General features: G+C 56.2%; 6 protein-coding genes across 6 annotated transcripts; 3 read left to right on the forward strand and 3 right to left on the reverse strand.

Moving 5' to 3' along the window:
- Nucleotides 1-2,792: 2,792 nt before the first annotated feature.
- On the reverse strand, nucleotides 2,793-3,029 carry KRP23_4968 (uncharacterized protein; the record flags this gene model as incomplete). Its single annotated transcript, XM_067895859.1, has 1 exon — nucleotides 2,793-3,029. One exon carries the CDS (start codon nucleotides 3,027-3,029, stop codon nucleotides 2,793-2,795), a length of 237 nt encoding a protein of 78 aa, XP_067746571.1.
- Nucleotides 3,030-4,464: 1,435 nt separating this feature from the next.
- Nucleotides 4,465-8,167, reverse strand: KRP23_4969 (Structural maintenance of chromosomes protein 3; the record flags this gene model as incomplete). The annotated part of the gene is made up of 2 exons (XM_067889987.1): nucleotides 4,465-4,635; nucleotides 4,700-8,167. 2 exons carry the CDS (start codon nucleotides 8,165-8,167, stop codon nucleotides 4,465-4,467), a joined length of 3,639 nt encoding a protein of 1,212 aa, XP_067746572.1.
- Nucleotides 8,168-8,423: 256 nt separating this feature from the next.
- KRP23_4970 (60S ribosomal protein L3) lies at nucleotides 8,424-9,593 on the forward strand (the record flags this gene model as incomplete). The annotated part of the gene is made up of 1 exon (XM_067889988.1): nucleotides 8,424-9,593. One exon carries the CDS (start codon nucleotides 8,424-8,426, stop codon nucleotides 9,591-9,593), a length of 1,170 nt encoding a protein of 389 aa, XP_067746573.1.
- Nucleotides 9,594-10,132: 539 nt separating this feature from the next.
- KRP23_4971 (Tyrosine--tRNA ligase) lies at nucleotides 10,133-10,533 on the forward strand (the record flags this gene model as incomplete). The annotated part of the gene is made up of 2 exons (XM_067889989.1): nucleotides 10,133-10,299; nucleotides 10,365-10,533. The coding sequence occupies 2 exons, from the start codon at nucleotides 10,133-10,135 to the stop codon at nucleotides 10,531-10,533; spliced, it is 336 nt and encodes a 111-aa protein (XP_067746574.1).
- An 8,542-nt stretch (nucleotides 10,534-19,075) lies between these two features.
- KRP23_4972 (Dolichyl-diphosphooligosaccharide--protein glycosyltransferase subunit 1) lies at nucleotides 19,076-20,551 on the reverse strand (the record flags this gene model as incomplete). The annotated part of the gene is made up of 2 exons (XM_067889990.1): nucleotides 19,076-20,410; nucleotides 20,474-20,551. 2 exons carry the CDS (start codon nucleotides 20,549-20,551, stop codon nucleotides 19,076-19,078), a joined length of 1,413 nt encoding a protein of 470 aa, XP_067746575.1.
- A 263-nt stretch (nucleotides 20,552-20,814) lies between these two features.
- Nucleotides 20,815-21,425, forward strand: KRP23_4973 (50S ribosomal protein L7/L12; the record flags this gene model as incomplete). The annotated part of the gene is made up of 2 exons (XM_067889991.1): nucleotides 20,815-21,042; nucleotides 21,114-21,425. The coding sequence occupies 2 exons, from the start codon at nucleotides 20,815-20,817 to the stop codon at nucleotides 21,423-21,425; spliced, it is 540 nt and encodes a 179-aa protein (XP_067746576.1).
- Nucleotides 21,426-21,483: the final 58 nt, after the last annotated feature.

Below are 21,483 nucleotides of genomic sequence, written 5' to 3' on the forward strand. Positions count from 1 at the left end.
GTTGTTCTTGTCGGAGTCCTCCTCTGCTGGTTCCGTGAGACAGTACTCGGGCTGGCGTGTTCGTGCTGCAGCGAGCAGACCGTCTGTAGAGTAACCTAGGCGGTTCATCACTGGACGGCCCACGGTTAGAGCCAACGATCGATCTTCTTCGTGCACCAAACAATCCAGGTTGCGTAGAAGTAGTGGACCTGCTGAGGTCGCAAACTCCACTTCACCAAAACGTACTTTCCGGGCAACTGGGATCAAATGCCCACCCACAGGTTCCAATGCCGTGTTAGCCGAAAACGTCAGGATAGGAACACCAGCCGACTCCAAAGCGCGCACAATCCCTCCACTGACCACGGAGTCATCCGCACCACTATCTAGCAGCGATGTCTGCAGAGTAAAGCCGTCAATAGTCGTTTGAGCCGTACCGTCGTCATCCCTTAAGCCTATCGAGTGACGCAGGGGGTGATTGGACGTAGTTGCTTGCGCACAACCTGTCTCGGCACTGTCCTCATTCACAACTTGCACACGCTTGAAGTGAGTGCTAGTCGCGCTATTGGTCGACGGATTTCGCGCCGCCAGGAGTTTATCCACTTCATCGGGGGTTACATCTGGGCACTGCCGCACCAAATGCGTTTGCGATCCGCACTTGAGACAGGTACGACGAGGCGGGTTTCCACTGCGCGGCTTTGGGGGTGGCTTTCCCTCTGTCGGACCTGCTCGACCTCTGCTACTGTTTCCCGATGACGGCCCAGGCTTCGCTCCATGGCTGTGGTTGTCCTCCTGCTGTGGTCGGCGAGGCTGTTGACCAAACTTGCTCTGCGGGCGAGCCTGGGGCTTTACTTGGGCTGGCTGCCAGACCAAATATGCCTTAAGTTGCTCCAATACCCACGCGTAACACTTGACAATATCTGTCTTCAGAGCTTTGTGCTGGGCGTATTGCAGACGCTTCTGGATTGCCTCGCGGAACTCCGCCGGCTCCAGCGCTGCGACAAAATACTTTACCACCTTCTTCTGTTCCCGCTCCAGCATCACCTGCTCCACGGTATGTTCGTCGAGGATATGGTGCATGTCAGCCCGCAGCTGACCCATTCGTGATGCGGCATCAGGAAAGGTTGTCTTCATCTTGAGTTGTTTCATCGCCAGGTCCACTGCCGTATAGTCTTCCAGTTCCGGTTCCCGGGCTTGCAGGAAATAGGAAATCCACTCCCCCTCCGACACTTCGTTGGGGTTCTTCTGGAACTCGTACATGCAGATCATCTGGCATGTTCTTTCCTCAATGCATCCACTGACCGGCATGATAAATGGACGCGCGAAACCCGTGTCGAACGCACTGAGCGCATGATAGTAGGTCTCGTATGCACGCATGAAGCTCCGTCGGTCCTTCATCGTGCTGCCCGCGTACCGCGGCGCCGCAGGAAGCGTTGGGGCGTTCGTGATTCGCCCAGACTCAGCCTTCTCCTTCTCTGCCGAACTGGCCCTTGCAGCTGGCGTGTCCCGTCCCGGTGATGCTGTGGCCATTGTCACGTCGCCATCATCGGAAGAGCTCCCCCAGGCTGCAGACCCAGCCGTCAGCGTAGCAAAGGGACCGGACCAAAGTAGACGCCGCTGCCCGCCCAAGCCTCGGGCTGCGCGGTTCGACGTCGGCGTAGCGGCGTGCATCTCCTGCGGCTCAGGAGACGCCGGAAGCGGGGGAACGTCGATGGATAGGTCAGCAGCTTCTTCGCTCTCCATCGTCTTGAGTCAAAAATCCGCGAAAAATTAATTTTGTTCTGGCTCGGCGCTCGGCTAGCCCCAGCCACCTCCTCTATTGCGCACTAGGGAGGAAATTTCAAACTGACATGTATTTGAGCTCCGTTAGAATTTGCCTGCACTGCGTGCCCTCCTTCTAACGCTAGCCATGGTGCGCCGCTACTACAAACTTCCCCAGTGCCGCACTGGCAGACTGCCAGTGGCAGTGCGACGCCTCGGTGGGTACAAACTAGAAATGATATTCCAGCCCGGCTGAGATCTCACAACCCAGAACCCAGAGTCACCTTCAGCCTTCTGCCACTCGCTGTCTGCTGGCTGCCGCCCATTGGCGGACGGAGGCGGGTCGACACCGTTGCTGCATGGCTGCAGATCACTTGGGCTCACAACCTGAAAAAAGGCTAGATAGGAAGTCGGCTGAAGAGTGCGGCGATGTAGGAGACTTGAAGGTTGTTTGTTGGTTAGCGGGTAAAAGTGGGATTGGAAAGAAAGCTGGAGCTCGAAGGTTGGACTGCATGTAGAGCTACCCTTTGCCAAGCCACTTGAGTCCTTCATGGAGAATTGAGAACTGACATTGATTGTTATCTTGGCTTCTGCCTTCTGACCTACTCATGCATTGGTCTTGGTGCCTGAACCCACATCATTGGGTACAGCCAGTGACTGATATAAAAGTTCACCCATGCGCCAGTGCTGACAGGCGCCTGTGGCGGCAGGGTGATGAAGGAGTATGTCACCTTGGTCTCCTCTGTGGAATTAATGAAGTAAGGTGAGGATACTGGCTACACATGTTGCCAGTCCTCGGGCTGAATAGAAATGAGCATGCGCAGCAGGACATATCACTCCGCGTGTGTGCGTCCGTCGCTCTCGCTGGCTGTATATCACCGCTGTAATGCTTGCACGAGATTCGATCTTGCAACATAAACTTCATTCACCCTCGCCACCACATCCACCAACGTGCCCGTGAACAGCAGCCATTATCCATTTAACCCTCATGCAATTAGTCTTTTGCCACCCGAGCCCGCTTGCCAGACTTGCGTAGTCCCAGTGCGTCGCGCTCATCAGCCTGCTTGGACTTGAAGGCGCGTTGTAGACTCTCGAGTTTCTTCTCCGACACAGGCCATTTGCTGCATGCCTTGGAGTTCTGCCAGAAGAACACACTCGTGTCGAACGACGCGATGCGCCAGCGAGTCTTCCGGATCTGCTGCTTGCCCTCGCAATAGCCGTGCTGCTTCTGCGGGATGAGAAGGTGCCTTTGGTTGAAGCGACTCGAGTTCAGTTGTTGCCATCCCTGACATTCATTCAAAACGCACCATGCCATCAGTATGCTGGCAATAATACACACTAGTGCAATAATCAGTACCTCAGTCTCGTGCCACGCCGGGATGATAACAATGAACGCCAAGGGGCCGTCGGCAGCATTGAGGAGCTCAGTCATGTGGTCTGCCATCCGCTTGATCACCTTGGGAATGAAGGGCGGGTTCGCTTCGAAGGATCTACAGTTGAACACGAGAACAACAGCACAGGTCAGCGTTGCAATTCGTGTTAGAAAGTGACAAAACAAGTACTATCGCACCCGGAGCGTGGCGAGAAGTCGAAAAAGCTGCCCACACTTCCAAACGCGAAATCCGTGTCGAGGAAGGCGCTGCAGAACCGCGAGTAGCGGCAGTTCAACGGCGATGCGAAACACTCCATCTTGCAGTCGAACTCCTTCAGCAGCACGTCGAAGCACTCTTCGTTCAGCGCAGCCTGCCCGCCACAAAAAACAGCACAACCATATTAGAGATCAGCACACCTACAGGGCACACACCACTGCTTCCCGCACCTGAAATCCTCCGCCGTCCAACGAGTCGTACCGTAGCAGCAAGCAGAACAGCGCGCTCTCAAACTGCCTTTGGTCCTTCGGTGCCATACTCGACCCATTTCCGCTCAGCCCTAGCTTGCGCGCGTACATCTCCCGCAGCTTGGCAAAATGCGATGCACTGAGCTTCACCGTCGAGTTGCCATAGGTCAATTGTCGCACATCATCCCCCGCATCCGCCACGTGCACCTTCTTCTTCTTGCCGGCCACAAAGTCCTGCTGGCCGAATTTGCGTAGCATCCTCTCGGCCTCTTTCGTGAGCTCCTTGCACTTCCTCGTCGCACCAGACTTGGTGGCGCCGGCCTTGCGCAGCTCCTCGAACAGTCCGCTGTAGTCGCTGCTGGCGTGGGGGATGAGCGGGTCCTGCTCCTTCACTGTGAGCTGCGATGTCAACTGCCACGTCTCGTAGGCCGAGTTGGGCAGCTTCCCGATGCCCAGGTCCTCGCTGGCGCGGCGGATTTTGTTGCACAGCACACGCACAGTTTGCTGCCGAGTGATTTCCATTGCGGGGCTCACGGACCACGTCTTGGCGGCGTCTTGCAGCGTATCGAGCGCGGCCAAGTCCAGCGGCATCTCCTCCTGCGGGTTCCAGATGCCCGACGGAGGTGTGGAAGACACCTCGCGACCGCGCTTCTTGCCCGTTGAAGCGGCAGCTGCGTCCTTCGTCTTCGTCGCGGACTTCGTGGGCGGCGACGCATTGCCCGTGGCCGCCGCCATGGACGCCAGGATGGCCTCAAGCGGGTCCGCCATCGTCGACCAGCTATTGTAAAGTGCGATTTTGCGAGTCAAGGCATCGTGTTTTGGCCGAGTAAAAGCAGCGAAATCAAAATTGCTTCAATTAGATTAAAAGGTGTCGCTCGGACGAGTAAGATTTATTCTTGCGACTCTGCCACGCCCTCTTCCTCCGCCATGATATTGGAGATGAAGTCGAGAGACTCCTCCTTCGCCATTGAGTAGACGTTGCTGATCTTGTTCTGGTAGCCGATCCCGTAGAATTTGTCCGCGATGTTCACTAATTCAGGGCGGAATGTCGACGTGATGAACTACAAAATCCACCAAGCAAAACGATGAGCAGAAACGATGAGAATGAAAAGGAAGGGTGCGTACCTGTGCCGGGCTGTCCTTCGAGTGTGCTTGACGATGGATCAACGCCGCGACGGCAGCTCGGTGAGTGGAGTCCAACGCCTGGTCAATCTCATCGAACAAATAAAACGGAGCTGGGTCGACACGCTGGATGGCAAAGATAAACGCCAGGGCTACCAATGCCTTCTGACCGCCAGATAGCTGCTGCATCAAGTAGGAATCGCCTTCGCCGCGGAAATTCACCTTGATCTGCACACCAGAGTATGTGTCGACATTTGATTCCTCGTCGCCACCGTCCGTGCCATTATTGGACTGGTCCGTGTCAGCCCCAACCAGGATCATCTTGCCTTCTCCTGTTGGTACCAACTCGCGAAAGACTTCCGAAAAGAACCCCGCCACGCCTTTGAACGTACGGAAAATGGCTTCGTCCTTTCGCTTGTCCAAAACATCGATCAAGTCCTCGATAGAGCTGTACGCATCATCAATCTCTCTCTTGCGCTCCAGAAGCGTCTCGCGCTGTTCGTTGAAACTCATAAATTGGTCCAACGCCTTTTTGTTCACATGGCTGTACTTCTTCAGCTTCTCGTTGCGACGTTTGAACTGCTTGATCACCTCCTGGTATGATAACACCTTGAATTTCTCAAGCTCAGAAATGGGTAAGGTTCCGAGTTCACGGATATCTTTGGTTGAATCTTCACGCTTCTTTAACAGCCGACGGCGTTTGTTCAACACCTTCTCTGCTCGCCGGGCTTCCTGCTCAATTTGATCGCTTAGCGATACATCCTCTCCATTTAGCGCATCCACTTGCACATTCTCGTTCGTGATTTCCTGCTGCAAAGTCGCAATCTTTCGCTCGATATCTTTCAGCGACGAATTATTGTCGTCAACCAAACGCGAGGCATCTTCCAGGTCGATCTGCTTTGCCTTTAGGGCCTCCTCTCGCTCACTAATTGCCAGCTCTTCAATTCCTTCACCAAGTTGTCGCGCCAGCTCATTCTCACGTCGAACAAGGTTTTCTTCCAGAACCGTCTTGATACCTTCCTCCCTAGAACGTATCTCTTCTAGACGCTGTCTTTGGTCTCGTTCTTCAGCCTCAAATAGCGAGATTTTAGCAGACAAGGAATGCAGCAACTCCTGCTCAACTGCTGTCAAGGTATCTTGCATAGGGGTAAGAAGTTCAGATCGCAGCGAAGTAATCTTTGCAGCCAAGTCCTTCACTTCTCGTTCCTGGAGCTCACAGCTTCGCTCTCTCTGCGCCAGATTTTCTTTCTCACTGTGGATGTGGTTCTTGCGTCGAGAGATTTCGTCACACAAGTTTTTGTGCGCGGAAATGGAACGGTTCTTTTCCGCCTCTAGCTTCTGAATCTCGCTAATGACGCCGGTCACTCGCTGATCTGCTTGCTGGGCCTCTGTGTTCACTCGCCGAGCTCTCTCCGTCACACTTTCCAAATCAAGCTGTGCCTGCTTCACTTCCATCATTGCTCGGGTGCGAGATCGTCGAAGGTCCTTAAAGCCACCATTGAGCGCACCGCGACGGTGAACCATGTCACCATCCAATGTCAAGCAGTCCATATTCGTCTGTTCCGCGTAGCGCACGCACGCATCTAAGTCGCGACACAGCAATTTCTTACCAAAGGCAGTCATAACACCCTTGCGAACCTCGGCGGGGTATTCCAGTTTCTCGACCAGTGCGACAACATCGTCATTATGAGGGTAGTCGAAATGCTCCTTCACCTTTAAGCGGTTCAGGGGCAAAAATGTAAGTCGGCCTAAGTTCTTCTTATCCAGCTCGCGCATGATCTTGGCCGCTGTATCATCCGTGTCTACAACGACGTGAAAAAGAGAGCCACCAGCAGCCTCATCCGCAGCAATACAATACCTCTCGTCCACTGGTCTCACGAGGTCAATCAGCGGTCCGTAAATTCCTCGGATGCGACCTTGCATTTCGCGCACTGCCTGTAGACCACGGCGGACGTCGTATGCCATTGTGCTTTGCAACGCATTTTCTCCATCGTTCAACTTCTTCGTTAGCTCCCGCACGTCGTACGAAATCTGATTCTCCTCGCGCCATTTCCCTTTCCGCTCTTCATTAAGATAGTTACGCTGCTCCTTCAATCGCAACATCTCTGCTCCAACAGCGTCCACTCGACGGCGGTGTTCACGCAGCTCTTCTATCTGCTCTTGCAGTGTTCTGTCGGAGCCCTCAATTGATCGCGCTAAACCTTCTGTCGAGTGCCTCAGGGACGCCGTGTCAGACTCTTTTCGGCGCACCAAGCTCTCAATGTCGCTGATCTCACGCTGAAGGTAGTCATCGCGCTGTTGCTGGGTGAGAAATTGACTTTTCCGACTTTGTTTGGCAATCAGATGCTCCGACTGTGCTCTGCACTCCTGAAGGTTTCGTGCCACTTGATCGTGTGTTTGCTCTGCCTGTCGTAGCGCAGGAAGGATTTCATTCGTCAACCGCGCTCGCTTGGCTGCGATCTCCCGTTTCACCACTTCCACCTCCTTGGACACTGCCGACCGCTGCACGCCGTCCGAGCGGATCTGCTCCTTCAGTTCTTTCATCTCCATTTCCAACTTGTATCGAGCTTCCATAAGCCCGTTCCGCTCATCCTCCCGGCTTTTCCGGTCCTCCACCAACTGCGCGAGATCTTGGTCTCTACTACGATGGGCACTCTCGATCCTATTGATTTCAGCTCGCACGTGCATGAGCTTCTCGTGCAAATCCGTGGCCAGCGCGCCCTCTTCTTGCCTGTGTCGATCCAGCGCTTCGATCTCGGCACGTACCTTCTGCAGCTCCTTCTCGTACATGGTGTACTCCAGTGCACGTTGCTCCCTGTCCAGTTGCTGGTACTCCTGGAGCTCCTCCTTCTCCTCTTCAAGCTCCGACAGCCTCTCTTCAATGTAGCTCACGACCTCCTGGATCTTATCTCTCTGCGCCTGCGTCTCGTGCAAAATCTTGAGCGCCTTTGTTCTCTGATCCTCGTACACTTTGGTACCTGCGACCTCCTTGAGCAGCTCCAGCCGCTCGCGCTCGCGCATGACGGCGAGCGCGTTCACCTTGCCCTGCTGCACGATGTAGTAAGGGTTAGAGCGGGAGAAGCCGGCACTCTCCAGCAGGTGCACCACGTCGCTCTTGGGGATGTGCTTGCGGTTGAGGAAGAACTCGTCCTTCTTGACGCCGATGGTGCGGCGCAGCGCCACCTCCACGTCGTCCACGGGAAGACGGCCGTCGCTATTGTCGAATATGATCTCCACGTACGCCGACATGACGTGCTTACCCGAGCCCTCGTGTAGTAAAGCCTGGCGCTCTTCCGGCCGCAGGTTGGCGAAGCGAGACGTGAGCAGCCCGAAGCGGATAGCGTCGAAGAAGTTGGACTTGCCCGTGCCATTGCGCCCAATCACCACGTTGTGCTGTTTGCTAAAGGGCTCCACGGCCACCTGGTCCTTGTAGCTGCGGAAGCCGCAGACCACCACCTGCTTGATGTGCATGGCCACTAGTGCCTTGGTTGCCCTTGGCGCTTTTTTGGTTGCCGATGGCTTTTGATCGGCAACTTTTTAGTACAAGTACCGTTGTGACGGTGGCTAAGTGCGTCTATAGCTGATTGGCTGGGTTTTCGTCCAATTGGTGGTGCAATTCGAATCCCCCTATTTCCGATCTAGCGACTGGCTGGCGGCGCTTCCCTTTCGACTGCGCTAATGGGGCCAGCAGAGCACTTTGAGTTTTGCAGTAACTCTCGTAGCAAGTATGGGTCACCGTAAGTTCGAGGCTCCGCGTCACGGTCACCTGGGTTTCCTGCCCAAGAAGCGTACCAAGCACCACCGTGGCCGCGTTCGCAAGTTCCCGCGCGATGACGCGTCCAAGGCGCCGCACCTCACGGCCTTCATGGGCTTCAAGGCCGGCATGACGCACATCGTGCGCGAAGTGGACCGCCCCGGCTCCAAGGTGCACAAGAAGGAGATCGTTGAGCCTGTGTCGATCGTCGAGACGCCCCCCATGGTCGTCGTCGGTGTCGTTGGCTACCTCGAGACCCCGCGCGGCCTGCGCACGCTCACGACGGTGTTCGCCGAGCACTTGAGCGAGGAGATCAAGCGTCGCTTCTACAAGAACTGGTACAAGTCGAAGCGCAAAGCTTTCACCAAGTACGCCAAGAAGTACCAGACGGCCCCCGCCGACATTGAGAACGAGCTCAACCGCATCAAGAAGTACTGCCAGGTCGTGCGCGTGCTCGCCCACACGCAGGTGCGCAAGGTCAAGCTCCGCCAGAAGAAGGCCCACCTCCTCGAGGTGCAGGTCAACGGCGGCTCGGTGGCCGACAAGGTGGACTTCGCCAAGTCGCTCTTCGAGAAGCAGGTGCCCGTCACGGCTGTGTTCGCCAAGGACGAGATGATTGATGTCATCGGTGTCACCAAGGGTCACGGTATTGAGGGCGTCATCACCCGTTGGGGTGTCACCCGCCTTCCGCGTAAGACCCACCGTGGTCTGCGTAAGGTCGCCTGTATCGGTGCCTGGCACCCGTCGCGCGTTCGCTTCACGGTGCCGCGCGCTGGTCAGCACGGTTACCACCACCGTACCGAGATCAACAAGAAGATCTACCGCGTCGGTGCCGCGGGCGACAAGAAGTCGTGCATGACCGAACAGGACCTGACGGAGAAGGACATCACCCCTCTGGGTGGCTTCCCCCACTACGGTGTCATCAACGAGGACTGGCTCATGATCAAGGGCGCCATCGTCGGCACCAAGAAGCGTGCTCTGACCCTGCGCAAGTCGCTTCTGGTGCACACCAAGCGTTCGGCCCTCGAGGAGATCAACCTCAAGTTCATCGATACCTCGTCCAAGTTCGGCCACGGTCGCTTCCAGACGGCGGAGGAGAAGGCCAAGTGGATGGGTCCCCTGGCTCGCCAGAACCGCGCTTAGGTCGTTTCCAAGGCTTTTGCGCAGCTTTGCTAGATGGCAAGCCGCCCTTGTGGCGCTTGTTGAGTAGCGTAGCAACCATGCTTCTGTAGACCTGTTAGGGAAACCATAAGCAAACGAAGATACTGCTCTACTGCGAACTCTTAAACCTCTTCTTTATTGAGGAAGTGCGTGCGCACTTCAATGTTATCAGTGCATTCGACACGTACTGATACAAAGGACGTAGTATCAACTTTTATTCGCACTTAGCCCCATCTGCGAGCACAAACCGATCACCAAGAGCCGAGCGCTGCGCGGACGTGATGGCGGGGCTGTTACACCAGGACGCGCGCAAGTCCATTGACCATCTTGTGCTGAGCGCGCGCACTGACCGTGTACTTCGGCTTCGACCCGACGGCGGACTCGCTTCACACGGGATACCGTCGACGCTTCGCCCCATTCTGCTGGACGTTGCGGCCGCCTCAATTGGCGGTCGACAGATGTGTTGACGACGAATCCTAGGTGAATTCTGGATTGTGTACAGGTAGTCGGGGACCACGGACATGATCAGCCCCCAGCGGCAAGTCGGAGCGGCGCGTGCTGCACAACGCGCAGAAGGTCACCCAGGGGCCCTCGGCGGCGCTCGACTTCGACGACCCAAAGACGGGCGATATCATCTGCAACAACGCCGAGTGGCACACGCACATGTCGGTGGTCACGTCGTGGGCCGGTGCGGTGCAGCTCAGAAGGGGTTTTGTATGGTGAGTTCAAGCTGACGTGGTGATGCTGGTGCAGGATCTTCCGTATGAACGCGGTGTTGCAGCGCGACAGCGTCAAGAAGAGGCTGAAGACGGACCAGGGCACCGGTTTCCTCGACTATTCGTATCAGCTCTTCCGGGCCGACGACTTCCTGCATCTGCACAGGAATTACGGCTGCGTTGCGCTGATCGGAGCCAGCGAGTGACCAGTGGGGCAACTTTGTTTTGGGCATTGAGCTTGTTCGTAAGAGCACGGACGAGGTGAGGTGCGTTGCTGCGCTTCGCCACCAGGTCGACGGGTGAGGCTGGTCGGTGTGCTGGATGCAACAACAGGAGGGGTTTGGAGCAACGTTGGCACTGCTGACGACGGCTACGCGGGCAATGTAATTTAGCTCGTACATGGACCTGTTGCAAGTCGAAGGAAGTATGTTGATGCCGATGCGAACCCTGCCCACCACTACTTCAGTTCGACATGTACTGATAGTACTGATAGTACATGGTGGGCGCCAAGCACGGCGTCTACGGTGACATGGGCGAGGACGAGGACGTGGACAAGTTCGGCACGAATGAGCACATGGCGTAGATTGAGGATGAGGACCACTCGCACGGTGATGGAGAGAACGGACAAGGATCGGGCGTCGTGTGGAAGCTGCTATAGGAACGGTAGGCGGTATCTACTGATCGCTCTCATATTAATATCGTAAAAGGAATGAACGTGACGGCCTGTGCGTTGCTGTACATGCACTTAGTTTTTGCTGGCCATCTTTTGAGTTGGTGTCTCTGGGACAGACAAAAGTTGAGAGCAAATGCTTTATGGCTTCAATAAATACTACTACTACTTCGCGCTACGCAAACTGCAAACTTGTCTTCAGGCTGCTCCTAGCTAGCTGGGTCGGTTGCTCAGCATAGTACCTCGCCATCGCGATTGTCGGCGTCAAGCAGCATGTCCATTCGGCGAGCGAAATCGAGGCACATCCCACGAAGAAAGTCTCGGACGCAAGCACCGAAGCAAGGTAGAAGAGCAAGCGAGTGGGCGACCAAAGTGGTCAACAGGGAGTAATGAGTCCCCGTCGACCACTTCGAAAGCACACCACACCACGCCCGCAGCTCACGCGAAGCACGCCAGCATCTACAGCTTCAACGGAGGTAATGAGCCCCGATCAACTGAGACTGCTGGCGCGACTTCACGTGAGGCCTACCAAGCCGCGGCACTCCACGTCCAGCAACCTTCCACGAGTGATCAGCCACGACAGAGAGAAATGGGTCTCTGCTCGCCAAACTGGGCTTGCGGTGCCGCTTGATGTCGTGTTGCTTGTTGCTTGGAACAGGGGGAAATGAGCCCCGCGTCGCGCGGAATGGCCACGATACGAGGCAGAGATGAGTGCCCCATACCGTACCGATTCACCGTGCCAACCGTTCGATCCACTTGTCGACAATCATGATCTGCAGCAGTCCAGGCCCAGCTTTCGTCAAAGACGATTAAGCTGACGATCGCGGAGAAGTCTCCGGCGACGACGACGTGGACGATGTCGCCGCAGACGAAGGCCCCGACCGCTGGTTCTTGTTGTGCTCCCACCTGGACGTCGCCTTTGACGGAACACTCTTGGTCTCCTTGGGCTTCGTCAACTCCTGCTTCCGGCCATGGCGCTGCAGCGTTTGCGCTGGCACCTTCAGCAACGTCGCAGACGTCGTCGTCGCCTTTGTCGAGCCTCTCAAGCTCGCTGTCGACGGACTGCCACAGCTGTTGCTCTTCTCACGCAACCTTCGTCCCTGCTCCTGCAGCGACTTGACCTTCTGTCTCTTCTCCAGCTCAAACTTCCGCATGCGATCCTGCAGCGTTTGCGCTCGCACCTCCACAGGATTGGCCACAGACTCCTTCGACGTTGCAGACGTCGCCGTCGCCTTTGTCGAGGCCCTGGAGCTCATCGTCGACGGAATACCACAGCTGCTGCTCTTCTCACGCAGCCTTGGCCTCTGATCCTGCTGTGTTTGCGCGCGCACCACCAAGGTCGTGCGCTGCTGCGTCGGTACCGACACCTCCACGGGCTTGGTGAACCGCCTCTCCTTGACCGTGTTCGTCGTGGCCACAGCCGTCTTCGCGCCTTTCTCCAGCGCCGTGCGAAGCGTCCGGCGCAGCTCCTGGTGCTGCACGGCTTCGGCCGTGGCCTCTGCGAGTTCCTTCACGAGTTTGTCCGTGGCCTCGTCGCTGGACCGGCGGAAGCTGTCGAAGTCGTCGTCTTTCTGCTGGATCATGCTTTGGAGCGCCGCAACCTCGCTCTTGGACGTTGTCTTGAGCGTCACCATCTCGCTCTCGAGCGCCGCAACCTTGGCCATCAGCGCTTGCTCCCGCTCCTTGGCCAGCTCGTGCGCCTCAGCGAGCTGGCGCTCCTGCTCGACCTTCAGCTCGGCCACCTTGGTCACCGGCCAGTGCGTCTGGTCATACTCCTGCGCCAGATACGCCAGGTACTCTTCCTCCAGAACCTTCCTCTCCACCTCCTTCACGAGCGACGCGCATGCGGCCTTCCATCGAGAGTGCTCGGCCTGGAGTTCCTTGTGCTGGGCCTGTAGCTTGTTGTTCTGCATCATCCAAAGCCAGGTGTCGCCCTCCAGATCGTTGCGCTCGTTCAGAAGCTCGGCGTACTCTTCCTGGAGCTTCGTGTGCTTGTTCTTCGTCTCCGCGTGCTCGTCCTCCAGCAGCGCGTGCTTGGTCTTCATCTGCGAGTGCTCCTCCTCCAGCAGCGCGTGCTTCTCCTCCAGCAGCGCGTGCTTCTCCTCTAGCAGCGCGTTCTTGTTCTTCATCTGCGCCAACGCCTTGCGGTAGTAAGTCTCGGTCACCATGGTCGTCTTGGTCTTGGCTTGCTTGGTTCGGCTCCAGTTCTGGAATGAGCAAAACCCCACAGTGCCAAACCCGAGCGAGAAAGTGCAGCACCGCCGATGATTCGACTTGGGAAAATGCTGCAGGCCACGTGGCAATCGACTTCAAAACCTCGGGCGCTCCGGGCCCCACGTTTGCACTGGGACAAGTTGCTCCTGCACAAGTTTAACACGGCCCTGCTGCAGGTTGCCGAGATAAAGATGGTGCCCGCCGCCTCCGAGGAGGGCTCCAAGCTCGTGCAAAAGGCGCCCCGCAAGGCCTTTGCCCTTCATCTTTACGAGAGCTCCATGCAGGTAGCTCGGGAGCGTGCTGCTGCTGGGCGTGGCGACCACTTCTTCCACGAGCCACGCACTTTGGTGCCGCAAGAGAGCCAAGTACACTCCTTGGTGCAAGGCAACATAAGGAGCACCACAGCTCCCGATCGTACATGGGGCCTAGGCGCTTGATGCAGATTGCTACTGCGCGCGAGGACTTTGTGGTCGACACGCTGGCGCTTCGTCGCTACCTGCCGATGCTGAACCAGGACCCGAGAAAGTGAAGGCGGACCACAACCGCTTTTCCTGCTCTGCATTCGCTCCGTCTCAACTGCTGGCGTACAGACATTCCAGCAGACCTGCTCGCCTTTCTAGCTGGAACTGCAGCCGATCCTCCGTCTTTCTTCACAGACGTTTCTGAGTGTCTCGTCAAAGAAATCCAGCAAGACCGAGAAGAAGACGTTCATGAAGCTGCTAGCGGAGACCAACAGTACGTCCGTAGAACGATCCAATTCAGCTTCGTTTAACGTCCGAGCTAATGCCATTTTGCCAGACGTCCACGACTACTTTGCGGGATCAACAGCATACCCCAGTAACCACGAGCCGGACTTGCAGTAGAAGGAAGCAGGTCGCAGGTTGATGTAGGACAGCACGTCGTAGACTACGTAGAGCTCCGACGGGATGAAGTAGAGCAGCAGTAGGGCGCCGGTGGTCTCGCGCTCGCGTCGTCAAGAAGCACCCAGGGTCCTCGTCACCTGCGTGCCCACACTCACGTGCATGTAGCTGGTGATCAGCAGCTTGAGCAGCGACTGAAGCGCTACGCGCGCAGGCCGAGCTGAAGCGTACGCTCTGGCGCTTGGTCAACTCGTTCAGCAGTCCGTAGCCCACCCGGGTCCCATGCACGTGACGAAGATGCTGCGTTGGGTCTTGCTCTCGCGTCCCAGCGGCACCACTGAGTGTAGCATATGACAGCTTCAACATGCATCGAGTGTCGAGTGCCGCACAACTTGATCATGACCCACAGCTCGAACACTTCTGAAACGCCTCTTGCTCTTGGATTCATTGGCCGTAGCATCCGGGAAGCTGTGCGCGCAGTCTGAGGGAACGAAACAGCTAGTGCGACCGTCTCTTCGTTGCTCTTGAAGATAATCCAACACAATGTTTGCTAGCTTGCGGCTCCACCGCTCAAGGATTTCTTCCGAGCTCAAATCGCTGTACGTCAGACTCGATAGCAGCTCTCTATCGCCAACGCCGACAAGATGAACCAAATCACTGCCTTCCAACAGCAATGACAGCAATGACAGCAATGACAGCTTGTCACTGATTGCACACACGCATGCATCGACTCGCAGCATCTTAAAGCAACTTTCAAACTGGTGGGCTGGACCATTTCGCTCACTACCAGCCCCATCAAACACAGCATGGTGCGTGCGACCGCGGCCACGAAGCTCTTTCGCCATAGTCAAAACTTTGGTCCCGCTCGACCTCGGTGACGAGATTCCTTGATCAATTTGGCAGCGTTCGCACTCGAGTCCCGCTCAAATACCTTAGCCACTGGTGTCGCCTTTTGCTTTGCGTACAATCAGTCACGCAAGAATGTCATCTTCAGCCCGTTCTCGCTCTTCGTGGACTCCTGATCCACTTGAGCATCAAACCGCGTCAGTATCATGTGCCGCTTCAAACTACCCAAGGACGTGGATGCGATGAGGAACGGTTTGTCGGGGCTAACCACCTGGTGAAGGTCTCGATACCCACGAATTTCAGCGACGGCGCTTCTGCTCGACGCTGGATGGTACACATGGAACTGAATCGAGCTCCCGCGTAAGTTCTGTTGGTGAGAAAAGTGCAGCTTTCAAGCTCGAACCACCTGAGCTCGCCTCGCATGCGAACACGGCCAAGCCACATAGTCCGTCCGCACGGTAGCTGTCACGATGCAGGAGCTCTTCTGTGTTGTAGCTGTAGGTCTCGCGCTTCCTTACTTCGTGTTGGTGGCCATCATCCTCTTCATTGTCACTTTCTGTGTCGCGGTCGTCTAGCAGATGAGTGCATGATACAACTGCTGCTTGTTTTCCATCACCCTGAGTTGCTCAAATATTGCAGCACTTTCATGCGAAGTACTTGCCCTCTGCCTGATGAGTGGAGTCTCCCGCACCGTGAGTGAGCAACTACGCATCCATGGTCTCCACCACCGTTGGGGTCCCAAGAAAAGTAGCGTCGTGCGACGTGGCGGGTAGTACCTCTCCGCTCCCTTAGCAGTGCTTGCTACCCTGATAACTCCACCGGCAGACTGGCCTCAACTTCGCTTTCTCGTACCAGCACCACTTGCTCCACGCAGGATCCAGGCAGCCGTACACGATAGTGACGAGCTTGGGCCTTCTTTGTAATGTATTATCCCCCCAGTTGCAGCACGTGTCGATACAGCCTCACTGTCGTCACTAGTTCATAGAGACTTGGAGCCTCACTCGACTCTGGAATGTCCCCAAATCTTCGTTTCTGCAGCAAACAGAGACGAGCGAGGTCCACGGGTGCAGGTCGCTTTTGATGGTAAGCAAAGCAGCCCAGCAAGACGCGCTGGGCTCCGTCCCGAAGTCCTACATCACCTTCGAGTGTCACACTGTGTCCAAGCGCCAAAGCATTGCGATTAGCCTGGAAATCAAAAGCTTGACATGCGCCTTCGACACCCAGCGACCACTTTCTCAATGCTGGCGGACGAGTAGTTGAGTGCAACACGGCGTACTGTGTGGAACTTGAGAGAGTGAGGCCAGGCAAAGGCGCCTCGAGCTTCTCAAGAATAGAAACGTTCGCCTTTCGTGGTACGTCCTTGGCCACCACTTGCAGCGATGAACGAGGGCGATGGAACGGACAGCCTCGTGTCTGAGCGAGTTCAGCACGTACCAAGCGCTGAGTTAATTCTTCATCACTGTGATCGGCATCTCGTCGTTCCGTGGGTTCGTGCTGCGCTTCACGTTTACTCAATGTGTGGTCACCTACCAGGAATGGGTCACTTGACCGTGTACTTGGTTCAAGAAGATGCTGCAATCGGGTACTAGCGGCGAAAGCCGTAGCCCACTTGAAAATTGCTACCGCAGCTGCAAACCCTCGGACGGTGGCGAAACAGCACCTGCAGCAGCATCGGCAATTTTCTGCATCCGACGGGTAACACTGACGTCGCAACGCAGGAGCCGTGCACACTCCCTCCACCGAGTATTCGAAACATCCCACTCGTCATCCGAGTCACTGTGAAAATCGTAAGAAGCCGCGCCAGACCAAGCACAAGCGCTGGAAGAGACTTCCTATCTTCCGTCGATTTCGCCTCAGTCATCATGAGTGTTGGCAGCGCGGCCATTTCTTGACATCCCGCTTCATCAATTCCTTCAATGCAACTGCAATCACAGAACGAGACGATAGTGCAAGCTGCAGATGCAGATGCACCAGCTCTCGGATCTTGGCCATCCGAATTCGCCGAAAGCGACCTCGTGCCAGCACAATTTTGCAACGCGACGGCGAACTAGAAACCCGCCTGCCTAGATGAACGAGTTGGCTCGACAAACTCGATCTTCGTCTGCTCAAACAGCTCGCGAACCAGCATGCCCCGAGCAAATGTCTGGATCTGCACTAATGGCGTGTATTGGTCATTTTTCTGGCGCTCGGCAATTGCGGCTGCATGTACTGCTGCTTGCTCCTGATCTTCTCGTCGTTGCTGCTCTTGATTCAAACGTGCAATTTCAGTTCTCTCACCTCTGCTCGATTCAATCCGTTTGAGATGAGATGTTAGCAAGAAGGTGTTAGTTGTTCCTTTAACCACTGAAAGTGGTTGAATACAACGTACCGTTGCGTCTTGAGCGGCCTTGTGTTCCATCTTGAAGGTGTTGAGCATCTCCTCCTTTTCCTGAATGTTGACGGTGTCGCTCTCGTACAAGTACTTCCTTTCCTCGGGCTTGGGTGGTAAACACTTGCAGTTCCTTGCCATAAACTTGAGCGGCAACTTCAGCTTCATGAAGACGCACCATATCAAATGCACCAATGTGCGATGGCAAGACCGAGCTGTATGTTGTCTTACCAGCACGAGCTGGTGTTCGCGATTGTGGTCGGGGAGAGCGGATCTTGGACGGCGTGTTAGGAACGAGCTCTTCGTCGCTCACCACGCGAGTCTCGTACGGAGTTTGCGCTCTCTTTCTCTCTGTCAATAGCTGAGCCAAGGCACCCGCATCACTTGGTCTGCCGTGTCAATTCTATCTGCTGGTTGGAGGTCCAGTTGTTGGCCCGCCAGCTTTGCTCAACAGTCGAGCTTCAATGCATTTCATCTCGAAGAGCGTCGGGCCGAGGCGTCTACAGGTCGATGGCGTCTTCCTTCGCGACTTCCAATTGGATGTGGCCGTGGGAGCGATGGCAGCAGCTTGGAATCCATCAAGACCGGGTCCCACGAGCGGCTCGATGGCGCCAGGCAGGCTAGTGCGAGTCGCTTCGGGGGGACTGCGGTGCTGGAAACGACCGTTAGCTTTTAGTTTGGCGGCTGCTGTCGAATCTGAACCTCCACCAATCACATGCTTGAGATGTGATTCCAATTGTAAATAAACCATTTAAACTACATATCTAGTCCCAAAATGAGCTTCAAGCTGCAATACGCCAGTTTCTGGGAAGGGCCTACTACGTGTGCCAGACCGGCAACGCGCCGTGCCGACTGCTGGCCATCGCCAATGTACTGCTGCTACGGGGACAGTTGGCACTCAAGAGGATTGTGGAGGCTCCAGGCTCCGTGAGCACCAAGAACCTCATGCATTTCACCCACTGCCGAATGCTGGACCCGCCGGTGAGTTGCGCCACTTGATTGACTGGAGAGAAGGAGACTGACACTTGTGTGCTGCAGCTCAGCAATGTCAGTGGAGTGCAACAACTGACGCAGGAGAAGATATCCAAGGGCGTGGTCGAGCTGGGCTCCTGGGTAGCTGATGGTTGCACTTGTTGTTGGTGAATCCACGGAGCATGCGAGGGATCACCGTATAAATCGCTGAAGAAACGTTCAGCGCTTGATGAAGGTATGCTTTTATATTGCCTGTAGGTGACGCGATATTGACGGAAATGATGTGGTACAACAGGAAGGAGGTGCAGATCGTGTGCAGGTCGAGGGAGGCAAGGAACGCGCCGAAACGAGTAAGGACAACACTGAAGCTGAGCTGGAGGCAACTAACGGAGTTATTTGTACTGCTTGTTGCAGTTCTCGACCATCGTTGATGGTGGAACTGCTGTGATAGGGCACATCGTCCTTCGTCCTCAGCACACTACCGTAGCCTCCAGGGATGATTCCATACTCAAGGCCGCACAGGTATTATAATGCTGCCATCTTAGCTCCGCGTTCTTTTACGACTAAAGTGGGGATCACTAACACGTAAGAGGCCTACGCCTGCATTTGTCTTTGGTGGATTTGTTATGGCGAAAGGGCTTGAAAGAGCCGTATGCAAGAAGCAAAGACACAAGCAACGGGGGTTGAAATCCCTAGCACACTTGACGCTTCTTTTGCGTTCGCATTTTGCTTAACAACGTATCCTGGTGTTCCTCTGATGCTGACACAGCCTTCAAAACTCACAGTTGGTGCATCTTGCCTGCATTAATCACGTCAACTTACTCGGTTTTCTTCTTCTGCACGGGCTTCTTGGCGATGCTGATGTCCAGACGGAAGAGGAACATGCACACGATGAAGAAGGCCAGGAAGGCCGACACCAGCAGCAGCGGCTCATGCAGCATGAACTTCTGCGGGAAGTCAAAAGTCACCTCGAAAGGCACATTGTGGGCAGCAACAACGTTCTTCTTGTCCAGAACCACCACAGGTCGGCCGATCGCGGGCGTGTCCAAGTACGTCTGACGCGTCGTCTCGCTCGTGCCGTCAAGGCTGAACGGCACGTTCACCTGCACGTTGGTGGCGCCCTCGGGCAGGATCACCTTCACCGTTAGGTCATCCACGGAGGCGCCCTGGACGGGCGTCGAGAAGTCGACCTCGAGCTTGAACTTGTCGCCGACGTGAGTCAGCACCGAGTGCGTCGGCACTGAGTAGCCCAGGTACCACTGGCTTTTCCAGCCGCCGAAGAGAGGGAAGCGCGGCTTGAACTCCAGGTCCAGGTGCGAGCCCGTGCGGCCCGCGGGGCGCAAGCGCGAGGTGGAGATGTTGCCGATCTGGTCGCGGTAGTACACGTTCACCGAGTCCTTTGGCAGGTGCGCGTACATCTCGTGAAACGAGGCGCTGCGCTGGTGCAGCTGCACGTAGTCGTAGCGCGAGAAGCCGTCCTTGAGCTTGGCCCCAGTGTGCTCCATGTCGTACACCTCTTCGAAGGACACACGCCCCCACATGGACACTTCAATCTCCCGCGTGAGCTTCGTGATGGTCATGAACGGGGCGTGGTTCTTGTAGTGCACGCTCAAAGGCGATTCTTCCACACCGGCAGCGAACGCCTCCACGTCCGTGTAGGGTCCGAGGGAGACCACCGAGCCCTTCCTGGAGATGGGTTCGGCTGCATGGACGCTCTCCACGTTACCCGAGGGCAGCTTCAGCTTGGTAGTCTGCGTCTTTGTCACGTAGGGCGACGTAATGAGATGGCTTGCCTCGAAGAGCACCAGTTGGTCCTCCTTCTGCGTGATCTCCGCCGGGTAGGGCGTGAGCACGCGCGTCAAGAAGGCCGTGATCTTGACGGAGCCCGTCTCACCCTTGGCCAGGGGTTTCTTCAGCAAAACCGTGTAGAGCGCGGCGTCCTCGGGCGTCTTGGCCTTGGCCGCGTGCTCGTGCGTGGCCGGCACAATCTCGCACGGCGTTTTGCCGCATCGGGCTGAGACGTAGGCCAGCTGTGTCTCCAGCGCGCGCGGGAAGGCCACGTCGTACTGCGTCACCTCTGCGTCGGCGTCCGAGAAGGAAAACTCCGTGTGTTCGCGCACCACGTGCTTGGTGAGGTCGAACGTGCGCTTGGCCTGGGAGATACAAGCGTGTTAGAGCAGGTTTAAGGGGGAATTTGAACGTAACCAGCCGCGTACCGACTGGTTGATGACCTCGCCCTGCACGGAGGCCAGCGCCGTCGCCGCCAAGAGCAGCAGAACGCGCTTCATCGCCATGATATCACTGGAAGCTCCTCGTGTCAACTCTGGCTGTATCCCGACGACACGTAGCATTTGATCACCTCGCTGGGATTGGCGTAAAAGGTATCCTTTCCTTTCAGCCAGTCACAGAGCTCATTATTCTTTCGCGGTTATATCACTGGTTGAAAAGCGTTTCATGACTTTCCTCCAATCCGCGTACCTGTCGGTTCGTGGTCGAGCAGCGCCGCCTTCATAGCTGCTTGTGGCCCCAAATTCCCGACTGTCCTCCGCTGTAAAGAATGCTCTCGCGCGTGTCCCGAGTGGCGCTCCGCAGCGCGGCCGTGCGCCGCTCGTGTGCCAACAGCATGCGTCTGGGCCAGGTGGCCTTTTTCTCGGCCGAGGAGGCCCCCAAGATGCCGACCAGCGCCGAGGAGGAGCTGGCGCTCTCGCCCAAGGTGCAGACCGTGCTGGACCAGATCCTGGACCTCAACATGGTGGAGATCGCCGAGCTCTCGCACGCCATCCAGGTACGCCTTATCTATTTCAATATTTGCCAAATAATTCTGTGCTGATAGGCGAGTTTTCCCGTGCGCTACAGACCAAGTTCGGCATCGCCGAATCCGCGTTCCAGGTGGGCATGGGCGGCGGCGCTGGTGGTGGCGCGGCCCCCGCGGCCGAGGAGGCCAAGGAGGAGAAGACCGCATTCGATGTCAAGCTGGCCAGCTTCGACGCCAAGAGCAAGATTAAGGTTATCAAGGAAGTGCGTGCCATCACCGGCTTGGGCCTGAAGGAGGCCAAGGAGCTCGTCGAAAGCGCCCCTAGTACATTAAAGAAGGACGTGAAGAAGGAGGAGGCTGACGAACTCATCGAGAAGCTCAAGGCGGTGGGCGCGGTCGTGGAACTGGAATAGAAGCGCGGGTATTCGCTTGTGCAGTCGGGGAGGAACCTCTGCGTCTCCCTAGCCGTGT

Source organism: Phytophthora ramorum, assembly GCF_020800215.1.
Source record: "Phytophthora ramorum isolate Pr-102 chromosome Unknown Phyram_PR-102_s0004, whole genome shotgun sequence".
Lineage (NCBI taxonomy): Eukaryota > Oomycota > Peronosporomycetes > Peronosporales > Peronosporaceae > Phytophthora > Phytophthora ramorum.